This window comes from Plecotus auritus (assembly GCF_963455305.1).
Source record: "Plecotus auritus genome assembly, chromosome: 8".
Classification (NCBI taxonomy): Eukaryota; Metazoa; Chordata; class Mammalia; order Chiroptera; family Vespertilionidae; genus Plecotus; species Plecotus auritus.
Genome location: NC_137782.1, coordinates 113,709,701 through 113,735,773, shown reverse-complemented (window position 1 = coordinate 113,735,773; position 26,073 = coordinate 113,709,701). Strand labels below are relative to the sequence as shown.

Here is a 26,073-nt window from a genome sequence, read left to right as displayed (position 1 = left end):
GCTCACCATTGTTACACTCCACTCCGGAGTCTGTTCTCTTTCTCTCCTGTAAAGTGGCCCAAGGAAATACTAGAATAGTTTGCTATCCACGCCCCTAACTGGAGCAGAATCAGCGCACACGCCTGAGTGTTTCTGATCAGCTGCCCAGAGAATGAGAAGCGCTTTCTGCACCTTGTTTTCTGTGGCTTAAAGACGTTCTAAATGAGCACAGACCCTTGTCTTGTAGGGAAAAGAAGGGGACCCTCAGGCTGGTACTTGGAGAGTGTCCAGGGAGGATGAAGCCATCCTAGCACACGCCCTAGTAGCTGGGGTGGGTGGATGCCCAGTGCCAGGCTCTGAGATCACTGCAGTGGCCAAGCACACAGCTGCCACCTGAACTGCCATCTGACGCTGCCTCTAGAATCACTCTGAGCCCAGGAGGCCTCAGAAAGAAAGTGGACATGATGGCATTCCTGATACAAAAACACCCACTAAAGTACTGAACATAAAGGCACTTTATGGAGTGTCTCGAAGGTTTATCATCTTTCACCATGGACATTGCGAATATTTGTTGGGTGAGTTTTATTCCTGGTGACGGGTAGAATCTCCACGAAGACTTAGAAACACGCCTCGAAATGGGTGCTCCGAGAGCCCGTGGAAAATTCGAGAATTTGCAAGATCCATCCAGCGTCAGCAGGGGCCTTCGTTCCAGGGTCTCTCTGATCACAGCTCCCACTTCCCACTCCCACGATGCCCTCCACCCCACCCCCACAAAAAAACAGGAAATGACCCAAGAAAGACAGGCCTCATTGGAGGTTAAAGGTAGCTGGCCCCCAACTCCAACATGAGGTCTGTGGGACAGTAGACATAGAAGCAGTGTTGGGCTTTTTTGGTTTGTTTTCTTTTCTCCACCACGGAGAGCATGCCTGCATTCTACAAAGCTATGCTGGAAGGCGGGCTTGTCAGTTAGCATATCTGGGTGTTAAGCTAAAGTTCTTCCTCCGCCTTACGAAGACTTCCATCGGATTAAAGAAAACACGGCGTGGGCCACGTACAGCAGAGTGGCTACGTATGAAAACACCTGAAACCAAGACAAATGACCATTAGCGGGCAGGCTGGGGACAGGGCACGGTGTGGGCTGTGCACCAGGCGGGCTGCTCACGCTGTTCAGGGTGACAGACCCGCCCTGTGTGGCCAGCCACTGCTTCCCACCACTCATGCGGCACTTCCCTGCTGAGCCCAGATGCGGCCCCAGAATGCTTTCGGCACAGAGTTCCAGCTGGCCAGCCCATCCACTGGACTTGGCGTGCAAGCTCAGCTATCTACCTTCTCGCCCGATCATGTGGGTGCTACCCATCTAGAAACAGGGCCTCAGAAGAAGAGTGTCAACTACTCTCTATGAAAAACTTCCCTCCGCCACACCAGTAGGACCATACCCCACCAACTGTGGCCCCAGCAGCCTCTGCCTGGAAATACGAACATGTGCGTTTGTTGGCTCTGATGAAGGTCTTGATGATGCCTGGACATCCTCAGACCCCAGTAGGATTTTATTCTACGACTCTTAATGTCACAGGCCTGGGTGAGGGGCCAGGCTCACAGGCAGTGAGGGGCAGGGATCCAGAGGAGGGATTTTGAGCTATTGCACCAAAGCGGGTGCTTACTGAGAAAGCTACTGGAAGACCCAGCCAGCCAATCTGGCACTGGGAATGAAGGCCTGGAAATGTGGCTATTGGTTACTTGATGGCTGTCACACCGCTGACTTTCCCACTGGGCACCCTTTACTCCTATCACCCCACTCTGGTGGCTGGCCTCCCTAAAGGCTGCCGGACCTCAAGTCAACTATCTGCACCTGGTCTTGTGACCTTGCTCAGGGTCAAGAGTTTCCAAGCCAGGCACAGCATTTAGGGTGGCCATGCTTCTGTGACTTTGGAAAATGCCCATAAACAGCGGCGGCACCGTGCTGCTCTGTCCCCTACTCCACACATGGGCGAACCCTTCAGTCTGGTTGGCCAGAGGCGATGAGTAAGCCGAGTTACTTAATAACAAACATAAAACTCTCAAGTCCCCTGTCTGAAAGGAGCAGTCATACATGTCTGCACAACCCCCTAAGAAGACTCCCCCCACCAGCAGGGGGCAGTTCCCCATCTGGGCAATTCCAGACCCATGAGAACCCTCCGCAGAAACTCCTCAGAAGTTCCCATGGGAACAGGAAACAAGTTCTCGGCTCTCAGGGCCCTGGTTCTCCCCTGTGACCTGGCGAGATAACAATGCCTACATCCTAGGGCTGCTGGGAGGGTCAAATGAGAGTGTTCCTGGGGGGCTCCCAGGCCGGGCACTCGGCTGGCATGTCTCTCCCACCTGCCCTCAGCGAAGGCCAGGCACACACCCCTGTGTCGGCCCGGGCCTGGGCAGCGCAACACTGACTGATGGCGAGGTGAGCCTTGGCCATCACTTCCCTTCTCGGCTTTGCTTCTTCAGAAAGGAGGGGAAGGTTTGGTTCATTCAAAAGTTAGTGAACTAAAACAATAGAAAAGGCCCTGGGTGGGGGGCTGCGAAGGCGGAGGCTGGCAGACTCACCACAGCGGAGATGTTCTCATGGTACTGCCTGTATGTGTAGCCCTCGTACATCTGGATGGTGGCCAGCGCTTCCAGGACCGAGGCGCTGAGGTAAAACAGGGCGGCGGTGCAGTGGTAGGCTGCGTCCTGCAGGGTCAGAGAGATGGGGCCTGGCGTGGATGTGAGGGCAGCGGTGGTTCAGCAGGGCCAGTCCACGTCCCTGTCCTCATCTGGCCTGGCTTTGGTCCCCCTTATCCTCCCATCACCACCCCCACCGGTACCCTCCTCACAAACTGCTAATCGGCGCTTCTCAGCAGAGATTTTTTTCTCACTGGTTTGGGGCCAGAGCAAGGGCTTCGATGAAGAAGGGATGCTGTTTTCCCTTGAGGTGGGACTAAGAAAGGCGGGGGCAGCAAGAGCAGCTCGGCATTTATTTAATAGGTGGAAATGGCTCTGGACCTGAGCAGTTCCCAGTCCCAAGTAGGATGTGGCCTTGGTGACCAGCACAGGGCAAGAGGCCCAGCCAGATCCACACCCCCTTCAGGGCAGGTAGTGGCAGGTGTCTCACATTTTACCCTCTTCATGGGCCTCGAGGCAGAATTTATGTGGATAGAGACCACATGTCATCTCCCGCCCCCTCCAAGTCCCTCTCTGGCAACTCTGCTTTAGGAGGTGCAACTGGGAGCTGGGCAATAAGCATGGCCTCACATTGGGCAGCCAAGGCCAACGCCAAGGGCAGGGTGGAAGCCAGCCCTCCTGGAGGAGCCACGAGGACCTGGCAGGTGCTGGCAGTAAAGGCAGGGGTGGGCCGCTGGGTTTCCATGAAGACCGTCGTGCAAGAGAAAGCAGAGTAGGCCCAACGAGAGTAAGGCAGGGACTGTCAGCCTCCTCCTGACCGCCTGGCAGCAGGGAGCCCTGGATGCCTGGACAGCTTGAACTTGGAACATGGGAGGGGCACATCTACAGGGCAGCCTCACCCAGCACGGGAAAAGCCAGCCTCCCGGGAAGAGAGTCCAACACTGCCCCCCGCCCCCCTAAGACATCCAAGCTGGGACTCACCAGGGTGACCCAGGAAGCCTCCCCTCCGTGGGCACCGATTATGTACAGGACGAGCAGGGTAGTGGTGGCCACGAAGCAGAACACAGACACGAACATCACCCATCCCTGGACCAGTGGCATGGGCACCAGTGACGAGGCGATCAGAATCCACACGAGGCCCCCGAAGACCTGCAGAGGGAGCGCGGGAGGGAGTGGTGAGCATGGGGCCGGGAAGGGGTCACGCTGAGCAGGAAACGGAAGGGAGGCAGAGAACATGCGGACACTGTCCTCACCGGGAAGACTCTCTCATCCCCTCCAGGCTCGGGTCACTCATCCCCGTCTCTCCAATCCCCTGCCTGATTGCCTTTTCCATTTTAAAAATGCAATTGAGATTTTCAACTTGACAAATGCTTATATCACATTTATATACCAGGCACTGTCCTGAAAATATTAACTCAGGCCCTGGCCGGTGTGGCTTGGTTGGTAGAAGTATTGCTCAGTACACTGAACAGTTGGAGGTTCGATTTCCGGTCAGGGCACATAGGTTTCAGGTTTGATCCTCAGCCCTGGTTGGGGAGCATGTGGGAGGCAACCAATCGATGTTTCTCTCTCTCCCCTTCTGTCTAAAAAAAAAAAAAAAAAAAAAAAAAAAAAAAAAATCAATGAAAATGTCCTCAGGTGAGGATTAAAATATGTATAATCTTAGTTAATCCTTACAACTCTGAGTGAGGTACTGATCCATCTGTCAGAAATGGAGGTATACAGAAGTTAGGTAATGTATTGTCTAGTTTATCATTAGAAGGGTTGTTCTTTATTCTGAGGTTATATCCTTCCTAGTATTCTGATATTAAAATATCCTTTCCTTTATGAAATGGTAGTGACCAGCAAAATAAACTAGTCACCCTATGTCATTAGCATTTTTTTTTTTTAATTTGACCCCTGAGATCCCCAAGTCTAGGAAGTGCGCTGACACCTGGAGTCCAGCTGGAGTGGAGAGGGCCCAGGTCAGCCCAGTCTCCCCAGGTGGCCCAGGACAGGCCTGGAAGAAACACTGCCCATTGTTACCCACAAGACACCCTGTGATGTCCACAGAGTCAGTGAGCCCCATGCTTTCAAAGAGGAGCGTGAAGACAGACATGGTACTCAGTGACGCCCCTCCATGCCACCGTTCCACGTTGCGAGGACACGCTTGCATGAACCCCTGCTGGGATTTTCTTCCCTCTCCTTGTCCCCCTTCATCCCAGTGAAATTAGCTCAGCCTCACCCACCGCCCCACCCCATCAAGGACTGTACTTGGAGCTGGAGATGGGTGGACATGGCTTTGCAGTCAAAGGTTCCCAGGTACTGGGGTGCGTGGCACTGGTTTCCTAAATGTCTGCTCCCAGCCCTATGTGCTCTGTGGTCTAAATGCACGTGGTACCTGCTCCCACCTGCTGGGTAAGAGAGGCCACGGTCCTCATGCGTGTTCTCGGCCACTTGGCTGAGAAACATCAGGAGAGAATCACATTTGATGGAAAAGTCAGAGCAGTGAAGAGTCTGGATTTATCCAAACCAGGCTGGGCCTAATGCATCAGATATGGGCCTCTGCCCAGAAAGCCTTCTTATTGATGCATCTGAGCTGCCTGAGGCCTGTGACAGAGCCAAGACACACTTTACACCTTACAATAACTGGAGCAAAATCAATTAACTACAAACCCTTGAGCAGCCATAGAACAAGATGTGTGTGCAGATTTCATCCATGGTGGCCTTTAGGATCAAGCAGATCGCTCGGCCTTTTCCGTAATGGGCACTGACAAAGGGACACAAGCGTGCTGATAGGCAGGCAGGACGTGGATTTAGGAGGCAAGAGAGTGTGGCATGGAGAAGGGGGAGGAGGGGTGTCAGTGTCTGGCTGGTTGGCAGAGGCAAGGGTCTAGGACAGTGGTTGGCAAACCGCAGCTCGCGAGCCACATGCGGCTCTTTGGCTCCTTGAGTGTGGCTCTTCCACAAAATACCATGGCCTGGGTGAGTCTATTTTGAAGAAGTGGCATTAGAAGAAGTTTAAGTTAAAAAAAATTTGGCTCTCAAAAGAAATTTCAATCGTTGTACTGTTGATATTTGGCTCTGTTGACTAATGAGTTTGCCGACCACTGGCTAGGACACTGCTCTCCTGAGCATCCCCTGCTGGTCATCTGGTGACAATGCAAGGGGGACCAGACCTGTCTAAGTCAGTTCCCCAGGCACATGCTCTAGGCCAGCCGTGGGCAAACTATGGCCCGCGGGCCAGATCTGGCCCGTTCGGCTGTTCTATCCGGCCCACGGAGCCGAAAGAGCGGAGGGTTCTCTTGCTCTCCCCTCCGCTCCTTTACTTTGAATTTATATTAGTTCACACAAACACTCCATCCATGCTTTTGTTCCGGCCCTCCGGTCCAGTTTAAGAACCCATTGTGGCCCTCGAGTCAAAAAGTTTGCCCACCCCTGCAGGCCCTAAAGTCTAGGGAGCCTGCATTTCTCTTTGGCAGCACTGAGCCCCAAACAGATAACTATTCCATTAGTTACATAATGGCACTTTGCTGGACCAGGTGATGGAGAGGATGAGGTCCCTTGCTCACAGCTAACTCCTGGGTGTGGGACACCTGTCTAGCCATGCATCAGTGTCTGAGTTAGGAACCTGGCCTCAGGGTCCTGATAGATGGCTGTGGCTTAACTAGAGCCACATGTGAGTCAATCCCAAAAGAAGAGCTTGGGGTGCCCACGGAGAGGGTGCACTCGTGATGGGACCTGTGTGGCTGGAGGTGTTTTCGTGGTCTGCAGACCTGGCATTGGGGGACGCTGAATGCCACAAGAGGAAAATGGTTCTCTTTTTCATTCTCTGGTGTTTCTAAGGCAGAGAGAGGGGCTCAGGGGGGAGCCAGGCATCAGGAGCTCCCCTAGAATATTGGCTCCAAGGACGGGTGGGCAGAGGGGAGCTGAATAACAACACTTTTTAAATTTTTAACTCAGTGATATAATTATTTTGGGGGAAAATTAACTGTAAAATACATTAACACACAGGTGGCAGCTGGAAATGGCAAAATCTGAGGAGGTGGCTCTTAGCCCCTGGCCTGCAGACCATTTAACTTTCATCTGGACTCTTCCCCAGGTTGCCGGGCTAGAACCAAGAGCCAGAAAAAGAAGGTGAATTCTGAGTGAAGTCGCTGCACTGAGGGCTCGCCATGGGGTCCTGACCATGCTCTCACTGGATGTGACCGTAACTCTGGTGTCCAGCTCCTGGCACCAGTGGCAGAGGGAAGCTGCAAGGTGAATCCGGACCTCCTGATTGGCTTCAGGTGTGGTTTTACCTGATGAATACTAAGCGCCAGCTCTGTAGAAAAACAGGCCTCTTCCCTCCCTCCCTCCCTCCCTCCCTCCCTCCCTCCCTCCCTCCCTCCCTCCCTCTCCCTTCCTGGAGTCTATGGTAAGAACCCATCCCACCTCTGGGTATATCCTACCTTGCAAAGGTCCTTCAGAAAATTATGCTGACTTTCTTTTCTTTTCATGGTTTATCTATAACAGTAGGTTTCATAGTGAGATGGTGGGGAGAAATTCTTTTAAATGAGATGTAATTCACATGCCATACAATTCACCCATGTCACGTGTATGATTCGACAGTTTTTCCTATATTCACAGAGCTGTACAAGCATCATCCCCAGTCTACTTAGAACAATTTCATCACCTCAGAAGAGAAACCCTGTGCCTTTAGCTATCGCTCGCCTCCACCCCTCCCATCCCTACATGACAACTCACCAACTCTGTCTCTATAGACAGCCCTGTTCTCAACTTCCACATGAGTGCAATCATATAACACGTGGACTTTTGTGATTGGCTTTTTTCATTTAGCATAATGTCTTTCAAGGTGAGACATTCTTTCTCAGGGAGACTTTTACAAAATACCTCTTTCTCGAAACACACCCACGGTCCATTCTGACCCCCACCATTTGAGGGACACTGAGTGAATGTGTCTCATCTCTTTGGGGCCTCCAAACTGGAAAGAGCTAGGGTCTCACGGGTTCCCAGGGAAGTTCTTATAAGACAGATGCCACCAGGCCCACCTGTCCCAGAAACATGTTTTAAGTTATACATCACAAGAAGGGACTGTCCTCAGCACAGATGACATGGTTAACCCCACGGCTTTTGCTTCCAGGAGACAGGCAGTGGGCCTGCCTTCTGCCCTCACAGCCCTGCCCAGGAGGTGCCCAGGGGAGAAAGGCAAGACAGCTGCTTCGGTAGGGAGCCAAGGGGCCACCTGGGAGGCTGCTGAGGTGGGAGCAGAGCAGCCCTGGGCACAGGGGGCTGAGCTGTGGAGAGACCCTAATCCCAGCTAGACATGTGTGAGCAGGGCCCTGGGCACAGACGCCATGTTGTGAGAATCCCAGGGCGGGGTGTTAGAAGCTGTGACCACTCTGCTCCCTGGCACAGGTGAGGTCCCCGTGTTGCCTGCAGCGAGCAGCATTTGCATATGAGCCCTGAGAGGGCACCACCATATCCGATGACAGAAGCTGTGGCAAGAGATCCAGCCTCATGGCCTCAGCTTTCTGGTCTGTAAATGACAAGTTGCCACTGTCGCCCCACATTGCACTGGTGCGAACTGGCTGGAACTACGGACGTGAGCATGAAGCTTCTGGCACCGTGCTCAGCACCACCCAGCACCAGGGGTAAGACATGCAACGCCCAGGAGGCCCACAGCCCAGTGGAGATGGACACAGAGGCCACCAGTCTCACGGCAGGATGATGACCAGGCCCGGTGGGCTGGGGCAGGGCCCCCACCAAACCTTGAAGGGAGAGGTGGACTGGTTGGTTAACTAGGCCAAAGGCTCAAGAAGTAGTTTTGGGGAGGAAAAAGGACATGCCAGCCCAGCAGATGCTGAGGCAGCAGTGAGGATGTCAGAAGACCGGGAAGCTGTGCATGAAGCGAGGGGCAAGGAGTGGCAGGACACGGAGCTCGAGGGAGGGTGAGCTTCCAGATAGAACTGACGGGCAAAAGTGCAGGCCTCCCAGGCCCGCACAGGCAGAGCTGGGATTCTGCGTGAATCATGGGACCACGCCAGGACCTGCCCCACTCCGCCCAGCAAGTGTGCAGAGAGCAAACAGAGTGCGGGCTGCACCCACACCCAGCAGATAAGGCACCCTGATCAGGGAGCAGTCACTCTGTCCCAGCCACAGGACCCTACTGGCCAAATATTTGTCAAGAGCAAGGGGGTAGGTGAGGGTTCAAGTACTTCCCTTCATGAAGAACACTCTCACTGGCCCCAGCTTCCAGGAAGCAAACGCTCAGAGGCCATCACCCACCGCCCCTGCCTGCAGGTCACCATCAACCATGACAGGGATGGCGCCGGGTGGTCTCAGTCAAATGTCTCTAAGTCCCTGGGCTGAACTTTCTCTCTGAGACCCAGATCCCCAAACTGGAATGGCAGGTGGGACCTGGGCTAACACTGTATGGTTCTCAGCTCTACTCCTCATTCCAATCACTCGAGACACCTTGGAAAAGCACCAATGCCCAGGGTCTGACGCTACTGGACAGAAGCAGTTACACAGGACAAGTGGCAGACATCCAGGCTCCCATCAAAGGCATTGGAAGGTATTTCCCTAACAGCCCGTGGAAGATGATCTGGAAACTCCTGTCAGACAGAAGGAGGGCTTCCGTCTCCAACGCCCAGCTGGCGACTCAGTGACACCAGCCATACACTGCTCCAGCGCCTGCCCGGGTTCTGGGTGCAGAACCTTTCCTCCCCTCTCCTCTCCTTAAGCCTCAATCCCTGTCTTACCTTGGACATGAGCTCATCCTCAGGTGTCCTCCGGACATAGGGACACAGCCTCAGCGTCTACGAATGGGGGCTGAGCTGGTGATCTGGGCCCCTAACTACCCTAGTGTTTCAGGCTGGAAACCTTACTTTAATTCAGGCTGATTTGGATGCTGAGCCTAGCTGAGGTTTTCTGAGAACCAAAGATCATGCACAAAACTAAACAAAATTCTGCCTTAGCTGGTTTGGCTCAGTGGATAGAGCGTCGGCCTGTGGACTGAAGGGTCCTGGGATTGATTCCAGTCAAGGGCACATGCCTGGGTTGCGGGCTCGATCCCCAGCAAGGGGTGTGCAGTAAGCAGCCAATCAATGATCCTCTCTCATGATTGATATTTCTATCTCTCTCTCCCTCTCCCTTCCTCACTGAAATTAATAAAAAAATATTTTAAAAAATTAGACAAAATTCCCAAAGACCTGAAGAGTTCACATCTGTGGTTGACCTGATCAAATGCTTTTTGTCAAAAAAAGGTCCTTAGGAGACAGTCTGGGGGAAGCTCTGGTGTAAACTCCGAGAAGTTTCTCTTTTCTATTTGGATTAACTCTCAGGAGGCAGGCGAAGGTTGTTCAGGGTCTTTAGACCAAGCATGTCAAACTGGCGGCCCGCGGGCCACATGCGGCCCACAACGAATATTTTTGAGGCCCAGCCAATATAATGGTATGTAAGGAACATTTTAATAAAAATTTTATAACTTAATTTTTACAATACCCTGTTATGCAGAATTATTAATAGTGAACTACAACGCTAGCTAATGACTGATTACTATAATCTTGTTGCATTCATTTCCCTTACGCACTTTACGCAAAGTCTCACCATTTCTCTCCACAAATACTAGCAGCGAATATTTTAGCAGCCGATTGCTACATCATTAGTCTTGGACTGACTTGTTTGGTGTGTGCAACAGGGAATATTTTGCTTTCGGAGAACAAGAAAAATAGATTTATTTGCATTACGCTTATTAATTTGTGTAGTTATTCAGTATCTGGTAAGTTAATGTTCAAGAAAAAATATTATTTTTTATTAAAATGTTCTATTATTTGATGTTAACAATGACTCATTTATTTCAGCCCTTTGCATTCAGCATGTCTCTATCAAAATAAACCTACGTTTCTATGAAAATTGAAGCTTTTGATTTTTGTGGCCCACATAAACTTAAAACTTGTTTATTTGGCCCATGTTAGCCGTTGAGTTTGACATGCTTGGTATAGACTTCAGAAGAAGAATCTGAATTCCAGCTCTGCCACTTACTAGCTGGGTAGCCTGTTGCCCCTGGGCAAGTTACTTAATATCTCTGTTCCCTATCCAAAAAGTCGCTGCAGTGAAATGGAGCAGTGTATCGGCTGGTGGCCATCTGGGCATTGGAGATGGGAGCCCTCCTTCTGTCTGACAGGAGTTTCCAGAGCATCTTCCACGGGCTGTTAAGGAAACACCTTCCCAGGTCTTTGACAGGAGGCTAGATGTCTGTCGCTTGTCCTGTGTAACTGCTTCTGTCCAGTAGCGTCAGACCCTGAGCATTGGTGCTTTTCTAAGGTGTCTCGAGTGATTGGAATGAGGAGTAGAGCTGAGAACCATTCAGCGTTAGCCCAGGTCCCACCTGCCATTCCAGCTTGGGGATCTGGGTCCCAGAGAGAGAGTTCAGCCCAGGGACTTAGAGACGTTTGTCTGAGACCACCTGGTGCCATCCTTGTCCATGGGGCTGGAGTGAAATGGGATTATACCTGCAGAACACCTAGCACAGATGAATACACCACGTGCTGCAGTCACAAGTGTCATGTGATGAGGTCACAATCTGTAACCAGGTAAAAATCCCAGTAGGTCTAGGACTGCACAAGTAACCACTCCAGACCTTGTAGGGACCCAGAATTTAAAAACACCTTCAAAAGCATCAAAAAGAGGAAAACCTATGATTTCTCAGAAATCAAAAGTGGAGAAAAATGTGTCTGCCTCTGCAAAAACACACAAAGGACATCCAAGTATGAGAAGTGCTTCCTTTAAACAATGAGCCTCGGTTGCAAAGGGAGAAAGGAATCTTCGGTGCATTCTTGAGATTCGCAAGGCGGTGCCCTTGCCTGCGCAGTGCTGAAGGGGCTCGCCGTCCACAATGGCCCAGTGTCTCTGCCTCGGGACTCGGACAACCGAGCTAGCTCAGAGCAGAGGAATTGCTCAGATTCTCTGGATATTTTCCCGGGGCTCTGCTGCACTCTGTCAGGGTCTCCACCAGCAGACACTTTCTAATAACACATATGTCAGGACGTGAACCAAAGAGGCTCCCCGCCCTGGGCTTTCACATGCACACCTGGTGTTGCGGCCCACGGCTCTGAGCACCTGGGGTCGCGACGGTGCATGTGAACAGAAGGTGGTGCCCTGGGCTCTTGAGAGGTAAGGACACTGGCCACAGCCCTTGTGCACCCAGAGCTAGGTTGTCCTGTCACTTTGCTCAGGTCCCCAGGAAGGAAAAGAAAAGATGGCCACGCACAGGAGGTGCGTCCCCACGGCATGAGCACCAAGCCTGTCCCCAGGCCACCAAGGACATCAGTTCCAACCCGTGTTGCTGGAAACATCTGCCCTCACTGAACTATGAGCAGCCAGGGGTAGCTGCACCCTCGGGAGGTGAGAGTGTGGGTGACTCGGCCAGGACAGCACATACGCACCAGGAGGCAGGAGAACGCACAGAGAGGGGGTCAGGGGGAAAGACCCAGCATCCCAAAGCATGAGGCCTCCCCCAGGGTCCCCTGGCTCCTCCCTTTGGAAGGTGGGTCTGAGAGGGAGGTTGGGGGACCCTCCTGTTCTGAAGGGCGGGATGGCAGGAATCAGACACAGAGGGGCGCTGTTGGCTTCTCTGGTCCTTGCATGAGCCCCACCTCCCTGTGGAGAAACTCAGTGCAGAGGAATTGCTCAAATTCCCTGGATATTGTAGCGACCCAGAATTTATTTATTTATTTAATATATATTTCTTTATTGATTTCAGAGAGAAAGGGAGAGGGAGAGATAGAAACATCAATAATGAGAGAGAATCATTGATTGGCTGCCTTCTGCACGCCCCCTAGTGGGGATCAAGCCCGCAACCCGGGCATGTGCCCTTGGCCGGAATCGAACCCGGGTCCTCCCAGTCCACAAGCCTACGCTCTATTCACTGAGCCAAACCGGCTAGGGCGCGACCCAGAATTTAAAAACACCTTCAAAAGCATCAAAAAGAGGTCCAAGGAGACCCTTCCCTCACTTGCTCACTCACTCACCCACTCGTTCATCCATTTGTTCACTTATGCATCTAACAGACGCCAGGAGTGACCAGGAGGACGGTCAGCACTGCGGCACATGCACCTGGGAGACAGACTCACCCACAGACACACACTACTACACAGAGCCCCCTCTCCTGTCCTGTCCCCTCCCTTCCAGCCTTGCCACCAGCCACTGGTGCAGCTCTGGGTCCACCAACGGCAGAGTCCTGGTGAAAGTATTGGGGCTCTAGTGAGGGTCACCAGCTAAACACCTTTGCCCAGGACAGGGATGGAGGCCAGACCTGGGCACAGGATTCCCTCCTCTGACCCCATGGGGAGGTGGCTGGGGCAGGCCAGAGGATTGTGTGGGGGACCCCCTCCCCCACTGCCAACTGACAAGGTGCTTATTAGGAGTCTGACCTCTGAGGCTCTCCCAAAGTGTATGCTGCGGTGGTGCTGAGTTTACCTATAGCAGTTGCTCTGCCCTCCTGGCTCCCTCATTAGCAGGTTCCTTCTTCTCAGAGGGACCCATCATGCCATCATCCCCAAGGGGTCTTTGATTGTGTCCCTTTATCTAAACTGAAGGCAAGACCAGGACTGGGGAGTGGGGGTGGATTCTGTTTGTGAAGAGGGGGGTAGAGACTTGGGATTTAAAGAAATGGGAGTGAGTGCACATGCACAGTTGATAATAGCAGGGTGAGTGTGGCGGGAGGAGGCCCCTGCTCAGGCCTGCTACCCCAATGCCTCCAGGGGCAGAAGCGTCTCCTGTCCCACGTGTCCACCACACCTCCGGGCCAGGGCAGCCACCAGGTCCCAAGTGAACGAGCACTCCTCTCAGATCCACAAAGCTGGGGGCTCTCCTCAGGCATGTCCTCAGGTGGATGGAAAATTTTACCTACCACGCCTGTAACCCACTGGCTTTACTCAGCAGCATAAACAGAAACAGGAGGTTCCGTGGAAAATACGGGTAAGCCACCTGTGAAAGACAGAATCCACCTGGGACATGCTAGACCAGGTGGGCGTGGCTTCCGTGCAACAAAAACAAAAGGCAGTAATGGGAGTCACCGAATTGTCAGCAAAACCAACAAAACAGGAGTGTGCCTGCGAACTGCCCATACAGCGCCCCAAACCTCTCTCGAGGGTCCCAGGGGTCTCCTGGGGATGGGTGGTGATTGTCAGTTTCATCATCTGTCTGCCTGGGTCCAAGGACTCACCCTGTGGTGCATAACCACTAGCCAGGTGGGAGCCGAGACACCAGCCCCGTCCCTCCGGTGCATGCTGAGAACAACTGTTGCACAGCCCACGGTCTGTGAGGAACATGGGAAACTCGGGGTCCAGGGAGGAGACAGACCACAGCAGGGTATGCAGTACGAGTGCTGAGTGCTAGGAAGGGGTGCACTCAGGGGCAGCTTCCAGGGGTAGGTGTTGGGGAAGCCTGGCCTGAAGGGTGGACGACTCAGCCCCACCACGTCACCTGCACCAAATGAGCGCTTCGGAGGGAGACCAGTGAGGACTATGGGCTGGTTCTGAAAAGCATCCTAAGACCCAAAGCTGGTGGTTCCCTCCCTGCCAGGCCCCTCAGTCCAACGGTGCCTGGCTTAGCAGCACGCAGTGCAGGGCAGAATGGAGGCTGGGGGAGTGGGGCATGCTCTCATGCCAGAGCCTGCCCTCCCCTAAACAGACAGCTTCTAGACGGTGAGGCACTGGCACCAATGATGACAAATCATTTTTGAAAGGTTTAATCCTGGGCCACTGGTAACTGGTCCTTTGCCTTTGGGCAGATGCAACCATTTTCATCACACTCAGAATTCACAAGCTCTCTCACCGCCCTGGCACCAGGCTGGCAGGAGAGAGGCTCAGGAAGTGCCCCACCCCCAGGCAGAGGCAGGGCAGGCCTGCCTCCCCCTCGCCACTCCATCTGCCTGGCCAGGGGCAGCTCCAGGCTGAGGAGCCCCTGCGAAGGCCTCATAGAGGGTGGTGTCTGCAGTGTGAGGTGACTCTGGGTACAAGTCAAGTGTGGTCCCCATAGCCCCCCACACTCCCAAATCTCACCTCTGCCTCGCACACGCTGCTCTAGAAGGGCCCCTCTGCCTCGCACACCCTGCTCTAGAAGGGCATCCAAGGCAAAACGGGTGCAGGATCGGCCTCTTGGCCCCCATCTGCCCTGATTGGCCAGCTGATCTAGAGCAGGTGTGAGTTTTTAGTGAACTGATAATAACTGACCCTAACAGCTACTGCGCAGTCAGTTCTGTGCGTCACGTTATTGTGAGAGCTTTGCGTGTTACACTCGCTGACTTCTCACAGCGTCCTAGAGGCAGGCGCTATTACATCCCCACTTCACTGCTCGGAAGGCTGGTCTCTGTACCCGTGACAGTTCCCCAAGGTGACCCACAGGCGGCCCACCCGAAATCCCCCGTGAGAACAGTAACATGGCCGGGGGGATGGGGGAGAGCAGACGAGCCCTTTAGCCTGCGTCCTGCTCCCACCACCCGGGGTCCAGGCGAGGAGACTGCAGAGGTGGCCCGAGGAGGCTTCCCTCACCCCGCCCCCTCCACTGCTCAATAGCCTCTGTTCTTTCAGAGGAAAAGAATAGCAAGGTTTGTGTTTAAGGTCAAAAACAAGCAGAAGAGCAGAACTCCAGGACATCAGCCCTCTTCTGCAGGCACAGGTTGCAGTCCTCATCCCAGGCCCATCAACATGACCCTTATCATGAACTGTACCCCACCCCACTAACAGGTGTGGGGGTGCCACTTATCTTCTGTTCTCCATTTGCTCCTTTTCTGGAGTGCCTCCCCCCCCCGCCCCGCCCCAATCAAGCCTGCACCCTTGGCACTCCAAGGGCCTCCAAAGTTGTGCCCCACCCCCAGGGGCACTCCTCCTCTTCCCCACGCCTCCCCTCCCGTCCACCTGCACTCTAACAGGCGCGGGCTCTGGGGAGGAATTTCAGGTCAGCTGGCCCTGGGCTTCCTCTTCCTCCTGCTGTGTGCATCAACCTGTGATGCTGGTGACAAGGCCTCTCTTTCAGTTCCCACATATTTTTCTCAGGCCATAGGGCTTTGGTCATTAAAGTGATTTAACACAGGGGCTGTTTTGCCCCAAGGTGGGCAGAACGGGAGCTATGAGTGACAGCAGGAATGGTAGAGAGCCCGGGTAAGGGTGGCAAAGAATTCATGCCTGGACATCACCCTGATGCCCAGCAGGAGCTACCAGGAGCCAAGTCCTTCCTTCCCCCCTATTGCAGAAGGTCAGGCCCTGATGCAGAGAAAACCAGGTCCTACTCAGGGCTCCCAGGAACAGTCTGAAACCGGCAGGGGTGTGCCTACACTTCCCTGCAGCTTCAGTGCCTCTGGGACCAGGGGTGCCACTCACCCCCGTCCTCACATCCATCCGCACCAGAAGAGAACACCCGCTGGGGTACCTTATCAGTGCCTGCCCAGGTGGCCGTTGGTCCAGAGCCCTACTGAGAGGAAACCCCCCATCCCCCACTGGGACCCTGGGCCGCCTGTGTCCATTTGAGTCAGCTCCCAGCCCCCATCCAGGTCTGGACAAGCTGGCCCCCTCTGGCCTGAGCCAGGCCCAGATGGCTCAGTCCCTGCCCCCAGCCCTTCCCTCACAGAATGCATCTGTAGCCCAGAGCCAAGCAAAGCCATTCCTAAGCCAGTGCACCCTGTACTCCCCAACCCTCCTCGGCAGCAGGCACGGTGTAGGTTCAAATAGTCAGCCTTTGTCCCGGCCTGGCATGCACTGCCCCTGCAATGGCATCTGGTACCCTCCCTCCCTCCTGAGAGCACTACAGGCATTTGCAGGCATTGCCCCGTCTGCGCCAAGGAAAGCTGAAGGGCACCCTTTTCCAGTGCAGCTTGGCTGTGTGATATGTGCACGACCATCCCCAAGCTCAGCCCCATCACCACACCTAGCAGTTTCCAGAGAACAGCTCAGAGTCACTGACTCCAGATCAAAGCAGGCCTCTGGTTCTTGAAAAACTGGAAAAGTCACTTCTCAACTGGAGAACAAATCCCTTAGAGACCTCTACCTGGAATTCTTCCCTCCCTTTAGAGAGGAGGAAAGGAGAAACCCTGGGCAATGCCCTTACCCCCCTCTAAGCAGCTAGGAGAGGGGCAGCACAAGATAGGGACAAGGCCAGGAGTCCCTGGACACAGCCATGCTCAGTCACTGGCTTGCACTGGCCTGCAGGGGCAGTCCCCACACTCCTGTGACCGCAGGAGAGGTCCCTGGCTGGGGCAGCAGGAACATTTCCCTGGGAGCAGAGAAGGTGCCTGCTCTGAACCCAGGAGAACCTCAGGGCACCTGGCTCCCTGCCCCAGCCTCTCACTGGATACTGCCCCTTCTATTCGTTCTTTCCCCCCCAAGATTAACTGAATTTATTGAATAAGCAAAGACAGAAAGAAAAGGCTGTGAGAGGGTGCCCAAGCGGCAGAATGACTGGTGTGAGAGGTGAAGGAAAGGGGGTGTCACTAGCCAGCATCACAGTGAGTTTGAGTTGGTCATCGGAGGAGATGCTGCCGTGACTTTATACACACATATTAAAGGCATCACAGGTCATCGTGATAAGAATAGACCATCACACAAAGTTTAACACATTCATATGAACACAGAGAAGAATTAGATAGAACTTATTTCTCATGGTACCTAACATATATTCAAACAAAGATGGCACTGCACAAAATGTATTACCTACCCCAGTAGGCTATACTTCCTGGAAAATCAAAACCATTTCTCATTCATGCCAACCTCCACCGTGACGTGCAGAGTGCCAGCAGCTTTCCCATCTCCTGTCAGCCCTCTTCAGCCCTCTGTAAGTCTTATTCTCTGTTGATTAAATTCTTGCTCAACTGCTGCTATGCACGTAAAAATTCGGCATTAATTTCTTCCAACTCTGCTACCCATTGCTAAAGAGAAACTTCAGGCTGAGAAGCCGGCCTACTGTGTGTGCCATGGCCAGGCAGTGGGAGAACAGCGATGGCTGAGTGGCATCCCGGATTCCCCTGTGTCCCCACTATTCTGTCCCTGCCTAAAAACATTGAGGGGTGAGCTGGCCTACAGATGACCATGGGGTTTGTGCAGCCCTTATCAAATGCAGATTCTTTTAAAAAATATTTTTATTGATTTCTAGAGTGAGAGGAAGGGAGAGGGAGAGAGAGAAAAATATGGCTGTGAGAGCATAACCTAGATTGGCTGCTTCCTGCACCCATCCTCCAGGATTGAGCCGAAACCCAGGCATGTGCCCTGACCAGGAATCCAATCAACAGTCCTTTGGTACTTAGGCCGACACTCTAACCATTGTGCCACCAGCCAGGGCTCAGGTGCAGATTCTTGGACCTGCCCTGGATCTAGTGTCTCAAAACCTCCAGTGTGTTTTTGACAAGCAGGCCCAGGGGGTTGTGAGCTCTCCAATGGCTCTGAGCTGTCCCTTCATTCTCAGGGTGGGAGAAGGGAGCCAGGCATTGCCCAGGGCTGCCCGGGGTGGGGTGGAGCAGGGCCACCTAGTCATGGTCCCTTGGGCTGTAGGCAAAAGTGCATCGTGGGCATCCAAGGAAATGCAGAAACCTGGATGTGATTTGCTGTCACTGCAGGAAGTGCCACCCTGGAGACCAAGTTATAGGGCAGTTGTCTCCGCTCTCTGAGTCTCAGTTTCCTTTCAGGTCCACAAAAATGGGTTTCTGTGACTTTGTATCCCTCCTCTGCTAGGAGTTCAGATGCTGCCTGCTCAGTGCAGCCAGAATGTGGACCACCCTCCAGAAAACGGCTGTATCACTGTGCCCCCCAGAACCCCAGTGCCCACTCCTGGCAGGTGGAGATCTAGGGCAGGTCCTGGAACTTGCCTGGTCACAATCAAATAATAAGAGGCCCTCAGTCACTTTGAGTCACAGAAATGGTCTCATTTTAGTAACTAGTATGTCCAGTTCACTGTAAACCAATCCCAGATGCCTCCTCCCCCCACTAAGCCCCCACCCAAGTGCACCCTACAAAGCACTGCCTCTTACCACTTTCAAGGCGGGGAATGCTGCCAGAGAGGTGGGTGGTGCCCTAGCACACTGTTGTCAAAGAAATGCTCTCCCATGCTTTCTGTGGCTCCACCTCACATAGGCTGGGAGGAGGCTGGGAGTTAGTAATTTCATACCCCATTTTCAGGCTCTTTCTTCTCACAGTTTGGAAGTGTGTATGTGTGTGTGTTGGTGGGGTGTCTCTCAGGGCGCCTTGTGAGAGGCTTCCCCTTAGGGCTCTGGCTAGAGCTGAGACTAAAAGCATCCCATGTGAGCATCCCGTTCTGTGAATGGTGGCTTGAGTGTCATAAGCCCATGACTTATAGGAAGAGAAGGAAACCGAGACTGGATTCCATAGGAAAAGGCCCTCATGGTGGTGGCGGCGGGGTGTGTGTGGGGGGTTGAGTCGGTGGGGAGGAGGATACAGGACAGAAGCAGAGCCCTGGGATGAGTTGTTGGGAATGGGGAGACAATGAACATTTCATCTGGGTCCATAGGGGGTACACTTGTGCTCCACTGCCTGCAACAGCAGCATGGCCTGTGTGGCTCTGGGGGTGCTCACTTCCTGTGAGGACCCTGCAGGAGTTAGAGGTCAGAAGCTCTGGGGTAGGGGTGCTGCACCAGGGGAAGGCTGCCAGGCCCCACCCTGAGTCGCGTCCTTTCCCAGCTCCCGTGGCAGTTTTCCTACCTTGGGAGGGGAGTGAGCTCCACCCTGGTGACTCCTGGAGGCCAAAGTTTGACATCTGCACCTCCCAGGCTACTGGGAGGTCAAGCATGGGAACATAAAGAGTGAATAATCAACAACTCGCTGAACTACGGATTTAAAAAAATAAACATTTCACACCCATTGGATGAGCAAAAAATTACAACATCTGACGCTACCAAGTGTGACAAGGATGGGAAACAATGGTGACTTTCATAGGCTGCTAGTGAGATTCAGGAAGGTCCAGGTTTAACCTGAAGCTTATAGGATTTGGGGACCTTCTTTATAAAAGAATACAAAATGGGGCAGGGTTTTGGAAGGGGCTGAGCAAGTGGGGGTCCCGAGCTTCATTAAGCTTCTGCAGCCTCCCAGTAAGTCTGCTTCTGGGTGTGTACATCACAACAGACCAGTGTGCACATGTATAACCCTCAGCGCTGCATGGAAAGCATGCTACAGAAAGACATGTACATTGTGTGAGACTGTTTTCATCCTGTGAAAACAGGGAAAGCAGGGCATGTACAGCTCAGCACATTTAGCTTGAGGCGGTCCTGAGGATGCAGGAGCAGAGTAATTCAGATTTGACCAAGTTCAATGATAATGACCTGGGTGCCCATGAAATTTTTATATATATACTTTCCTGTAATATTTTAAATTAAAAACAAATCAAAGTGACATTCAAACAACATAAAATTAACCATTTAAAACTGACCAATTCAATGACATTTAATATATTTGCCATGTTGTGCATCCACCATCTCTATTGAATTCCCAAACATTTCCATCACCGCAAGAGGTACCCGTACCCATTACGCAGTACCCATTATGCTGCAACCCCCTTTTCCCTTCCTCTCAGCCCCTGGCAACCACCAGTTTGTGTTGTAATCTATGGATATTTTATATAAACAGAACCAACAATAGGTGACCTCTACTCAGCACAGTGTTTCCAGCACAGTTTTTCAACTTTGCAGTATGTATTAGTGCTGGATTCCTTTCTATGGTTGAAAAAAATATGCCATTGTATGGATAATCACAATCTGTTCATTGATGGACCTCGGGCTGTTTCTAGCTATTGGTTATTGTGGATGGTGCTGTTATGAACACGCCTGCCCATGTATCTAGTCAGGTCCCCGCTGTCCATTCTTTTGGTTACAAACCCGGGCATGGATTTGCTGGGTCATATGGTCTTTTTTTGGGGGGGGAGGGGGACCCACCAGTTTCGCATAGCAGATGAACCATTTTCCATTCCCACCATTAACGCATGAGAATTCCATTTCTCCACAACCCGGCCAGCACTTCTCACTCTCCATTTTTTAAAATGCCATCCTAATTTTGAGTGCAGTGGCACCTCACTGTGGTTTTTGATGTTGTTTCCCTGAATGACAACATTATGTGCTTATTGGCCATGTGCCATGTGCGTATCTTCTTTGGAGAAATGTCTGCTCAACTCCTTTGCCCATTTTTTAATTGGGTTGCTTATCTTTTTGTTGTTGAGTTGTAAAAGTCCGTAATTTAAAAACACCTCCCGGGGTGGCAGCACCGCCTAGGCCTTTTAATCCTACTTCCCCTGCACATGGAGACGCAGGCAGCTCTGCATTTACAATCCTGCACGGGCGAACTCACAGGGCTGTGTCTGCCTTCTTTCTGCTCTCCCGCCCTCTCTGAGCCCACCCCCAACCTAGAGAGGAAGAGAGTGAAGACAACCTGGCATGCAGGGCCTCTCAGGAAAAGAGTGGAGGGAGCAGGGCTGAGGTGGAAGAGAAAAAACAACTTACAAGAAAGGTGAGAAGGAAGTGTTCTGGCAGGCAGAATTATTTCTTCTAGAAGCCCCCACCGTCGCAGGTCACCACCTGGAGGAGTACGTTCCCACTAATCCCTGGCTCTGGTTATATTTCCCACACCCCTGTTCTCTCCTTTCACTTGGTGGGGTGGTGGTGAAGGTCGTCCTGTCCCCTCCTTTGAAGATGGCTCTGCGGGCTGTTCCTACCTCAGGGAAGGTGGTGAAGACCATGAGGGCACTGGGCAGGGGCATTCCTTCCCCCAAGCTGCTGCACCAAGAGGAAGCAGAGGGCACGGGGAGGCCAGACCCTAACCTGCCACCACCTGCTGCCACATGAGCCAGTTCTTGTGAAGGCAGGAGGAGGGCCCTCCAGAATCCGCCACATGGAGCCCAGCTAACACTCACTCATGGTTCTTGTTAAAATGCCCCCCAGACAGCTACACAGAGTGAGCCACCCATTGGAGCAATGTAGAGACACTAGGGAGCGCTTTCGTTGTTTAAAAATGTCTCTGCCCCACCACACTCCGCCATCAGCCATCTTTTCTTTCGGTCATGAAACCCTGCCTTCGTAAGAACAGTCCAGTAGCCTCTACAGGAGCACTGCAGGCTCGTTTTCATCAGTAACCCAGCCTCAGGCAAGCGCAGGGGAATGAGCCCTTTGGGGAATGAATGTACCAGTGGCACAGCCCCTCCCCACTCTGCCGGGCACAGGGAGGGTCCCTATCTACATCTGGTGGGGTTGGGCTTAGTGATGTCCCCCTAGGGCTTTTTCTAGGGGTCATTTCCTTGGTTCTGGCTAGCCCCAGGATTTGAAGTTCCTCTGGATATACCCAGGTTTGGGATCAATTCAACCCTCATGAGTTCAGTGATCCAGTGCCACGAGGCAACCTGGGGCCCCTAAGTCCTCCCCCTAAACCCTCCATGGTTGGCAGAACCTGCTTCCTTTGGGGATCACCCTTCTGCCTCCATCAGGCAGTAAGAAACTGGAATCCCATTTTTTAACAGTCAGGTTTGGCCATTTTCTTTTCCTACCAGCTCTCCAGGCAGCCATCTCTGTGGTGGGGGTACAGGAAAGGAGTCTCCATGACTTTCACGTCCAAATCCACAAAATAAACACAGCTCGCCCCCTTCCAGGTAAGAGCTGGTGGCACCTGGGGAGCACCTTCCCTTCCTGCAGCCACCGCGGAGCTGCGGGCTCCAGGGCAAGAAGAGACCACGGGCAGGTGCAGAGGCCTTGGCAGCTCAAGGTCAGCCCAGCCGCGGGATCGCTCTGCCAGCACACCTCCACCCAACACACACACACACACACACACACAAACACACACACACTCTCTCACACACACACACACTCACACACAGTCACACACACACACTCACACACAGTCACACACACAGTCACACACAGTTACACACACACACACAAACACACACACGCGCGCACGTGACAAAATCACTAGTGGAGCAAACCACAGCCTGTTTTGCTCCTTCTATGACACCAGCCTCATCTCCAAACCTTGGCTGGTGAACTCAGGCTTCTTTTGCAGACTTTAAAAAACAAATCCTAACCCTGGAAAAAGCTGGGCACCTCTAAGTGGACATCGCTTTCCAATAGGGCTGCTTCTGCGTGGCCCTTGCGAAGCTTTGGAAGAAGCTTTGGAACCGGCGCGCAACGAAGGGACCTGACCCGCTTCCAACCTGTGACCCAGGTTGACCACTTGGATTTCCCTCTTAAGTCTGTGTTTCTTATTGTCGTTGGCCTAGAAAGGTCCAAAGGACTGAAAGGGTAGAGGGGTCAGGGGACGGGAGACCCTCCTCAACCTGGGCAGCTTGCGAATCACTCCCCAGCGCGGGGGCGCGCGAGCCACTTACAAACTCGAGGATGAAGAGCAGGTCGGGGAAGGTGGTGAAGACCGCGAGGCCGCTGGGCAGGGAGCTGCCCCCCGACGCCGCTGCGGGGGCCATGCCGGCGGGCTGCGTGGGCCTCGGGATGGGACGCGCGGCTCTGCTCCGCGATGACCGCTGGGTGGCTCAGTTGAGGCCAATGACCCGGGTCCTCGCGCGCGCGGATTAAGAACAGGGGCGCTGGGCCGAGGAGGGAGGAGCCCAGGCCGCTGCCCGCCCCGCCCGCCCCGCCCGCCTTCCCGCTGGGCGCGCCCCAGGGGACGGGCACGGGATGGGGAGGGGAGCTGCTGGCGTCGCCCTGACCCACTCAGAGCGCCTGGCTATTCGACACAACTCCGGTGCCACCAGGGAACAAAAAGCCACTTAGGTTGTGCACTCTTAGCAGGTGATCACCACCCCTTAGGAATGACAACCATCAATCACTACCTCCCCAAACTCCTCACCCTGGGGCCCCACGACGTGCCATTGCTTTAACTCTTCTTAAGTTGGGTATCTTTCTGCGGGGTGCATTCATATGCGCCACGTCCGAGTCCCGGCTCACCGCAGGGCAAGTTCCTAGTCCTGCTCCCCGGGGGTCTGCAAGAGCGGAGCCAAGACCATCTCTGGCCACCCACCCCTTCTTTCTGCTGCGCTGGAACCCGTGAGCCTTCAGAGCGCTCCACTCGGAGCCTTAGCTGCGAACATGGAGTGACTCTCAGCCATCCAGCCCGGAGGAGGGCTGCTGGTGCTGCTGCTGGTGCTGGGGCAGATCTGCTCTGAAGCCAAGGGGCATGGTGACACCCCTGGAGCAGAGTTATCCCCTTCGCCCAGAGGGGCAGCTGGCGCCTCCTCCTCGAGCCCTTTGACTGCCTGTTAACGGTGGCGCTTGTTTCCGCTCTCCCCACCCCCCGCACTACAATTTCTTTCTTTAAAAAAAAAAATTACTGATTTTAGAGGGAGATAGAGAGATTTGTTGTCTCACCCATTCATATTCACGCTCCATTCATTGGTTGATTCCTGTAAGTGCCCTGCCCGGGACCCAGCCACAACCTTGCCATGTTGTATCTGGAGAAAAAGCTCCACCCAGCTGAGCTCCCTCCCCCGCCAGTTGTTTTTTTTTTTTTTAAACTTTATTTTTTAACAAGTATCACACTGAGTGGTTGCCTGTTTATTTTAATCTAGGCACTATTACTGGGGCATTCTCCCCCCTCCCTCAGGCTCCCCAGCACTTCTGTGGCTTCACCCACAGCTGGTGGCAGGGCAGCCAGCCAGCTCCCCTCTCTCCAGTGGACCCCATACTCTTTCCCTCTACACAGCTCTTTCCTTCCCAGTACCTCTGAAAGAAGGAAGTTCCTTGCCCAGGAGCTATCCATTCTGACCCCTTTTGGGCAGGGACCAGTCATTTGAAATGAGAAAAATCCCACTGCACCTCTGTGAGTTTCCTTGGGGCTGCTGGTTTTGATGGCCTGAGACCCAGGGGACCATTGTGCCAGGGCCCATTGCCCTGCCCCCCTCCTGGGGGGGGGGGGCGGGCCCTTCTGCCTGGAGGAGCCTACATGAGCTGTGAGATAGTCAGGGCTGGGGGTTCATATTTACAAGAAGCCCAGGACCACACCTCAGTTTCCAGCAGAATATGAAAAACCAGCCCCAGACAATAATAAGTCATTGCAGCGTCCTCAGTCCTTCTAGCAGCATAGTGGGTATGAGTGCGGGGGTCAGTCTTGGCTGGATCTGGGGCTTCTGTCAAAATAATAACATCGCCTGCCTTGGCTGGTGGCTCAGTTGGTCGGAGTGCCGTCCTGTACACTAAAAGGTTTTGGGTTTGATCCCCAGTTGCTGTGGGTACGGGAGGCAACTGGTCAATGTTTCTCTCTCTCCTTTCCTTTCTCTCTAAAAATCAATAAAAACATGTCCTTGGTTGAGGAATAATAATAATATGGCCTGGGGTGGGTTTCTACAAAGTAGAAAGTAAAAGTTACACAGCTATGCCAGCTTGAGGGCTGACTAGGTCACCTCCCACTTGTGTATGGGTGGGAGGGCATGGGGCAGAGGGACCTGCTCTGAGAAAGATCCATGGCACAGGAAATGCCAGTAAATCATAGCAGATGATTTGCTTTTGAGGCCTGAGGAATGACTCCCCTTTGACCCATAAGGTAATGGGGCTCAGAAAGGTTAATAGGCTGCCCAAGGCCACAGAGCTGGTGGGAGTGGAGCTCAGCCTTGAACCTGAGTGATGCTGTGCCTGCCTTCAAAGCTACAAGCACTGAAGGCCGTGCTGAAGATGGACAATGCCAATCAAATGCCATGTTCCATGCAGACCATTGGCAGACACCCAAATCCAGCCTTAGTGGTCATCTCAAGCAGGACACTGGGCTTGTTCTCTGAGGCATCCCTGCCTGGCCAACAGGGCTCTGACCCTGACAGGGAACAGAAGGTTAGAGGTCATCATCCCTGTTTATGGTTGGGGAAGCTGGATGAAGGCCAAGCTCACAGAGCTACTGTGGGCCAGCATTTACCCCAAGGGATTTTATTTGTTTCAGTCACTGCAGCCCTGAATCTCCATCCAAGACATTAAGCAATGAGGGCGCCTGCTGGACAGATGCATTAACGGCAGGCACAGCTGCCTTGGCTGTAGCACTAAGTGCCCAGCACCACCATAGGCACTTTGTCCACATGACCCCATTTAATCCCACAGAACCTTTCTCCTAGGTGTCACCCAGAGGGGGGAGGGGACAGGCTCAGAGTAGGGAGGGGACGTGCCAGACCACAGGGAGGGGAATGGGACCTCTTGACTCCAGAAGGCTGCCATTCCCACCGCCTCCGTCTCTACTGAACAAAATCCACACCCTTCAAACCAGAGGTGCTGTTTGCTCCTCAGAGAGCAGTCCCTTGATGGACCAGTGGGGCACCTAGACCCTGCTGCCTCCAGTGACAATGAGCCACTGCGTGTGGTCTTTTTCTTTTGTTCTCAACCTCTTTTAGGTCCACATTTCCTAGTGCCAGAGAGGCTAGGCACACCCCACCACCTGAGGCGAGTCATGGCCAAGCTCTGCATGCTGGCGTAGTCTGGATGTCTCAGGGACAAGGACGGAGGTGGAG

At 53.3% G+C, this 26,073-nt stretch overlaps 1 protein-coding gene across 3 annotated transcripts; it reads right to left on the bottom strand.

Annotated features, from left to right (window-relative positions):
- Positions 1 to 470: 470 nt before the first annotated feature.
- On the bottom strand, positions 471 to 24,063 carry MAL (mal, T cell differentiation protein (MAL blood group)). 3 transcript variants are annotated; one of them, XM_080685290.1, is made up of 4 exons: positions 23,957 to 24,063; positions 3,595 to 3,762; positions 2,557 to 2,682; positions 471 to 1,060 (listed from the first exon to the last, which is right to left on the bottom strand). In XM_080685290.1, exons 1-4 carry the CDS (start codon positions 23,975 to 23,977, stop codon positions 986 to 988), a joined length of 390 nt encoding a protein of 129 aa, XP_080541416.1. In that variant the 5' UTR covers positions 23,978 to 24,063; the 3' UTR covers positions 471 to 985. The 3 variants fall into 3 exon arrangements, with proteins under 3 accessions (XP_080541416.1, XP_080541414.1, XP_080541415.1); XM_080685288.1 differs by lacking the exon at positions 23,957 to 24,063 and adding an exon at positions 22,963 to 23,143; XM_080685289.1 differs by lacking the exon at positions 23,957 to 24,063 and adding an exon at positions 7,044 to 7,098.
- Positions 24,064 to 26,073: the final 2,010 nt, after the last annotated feature.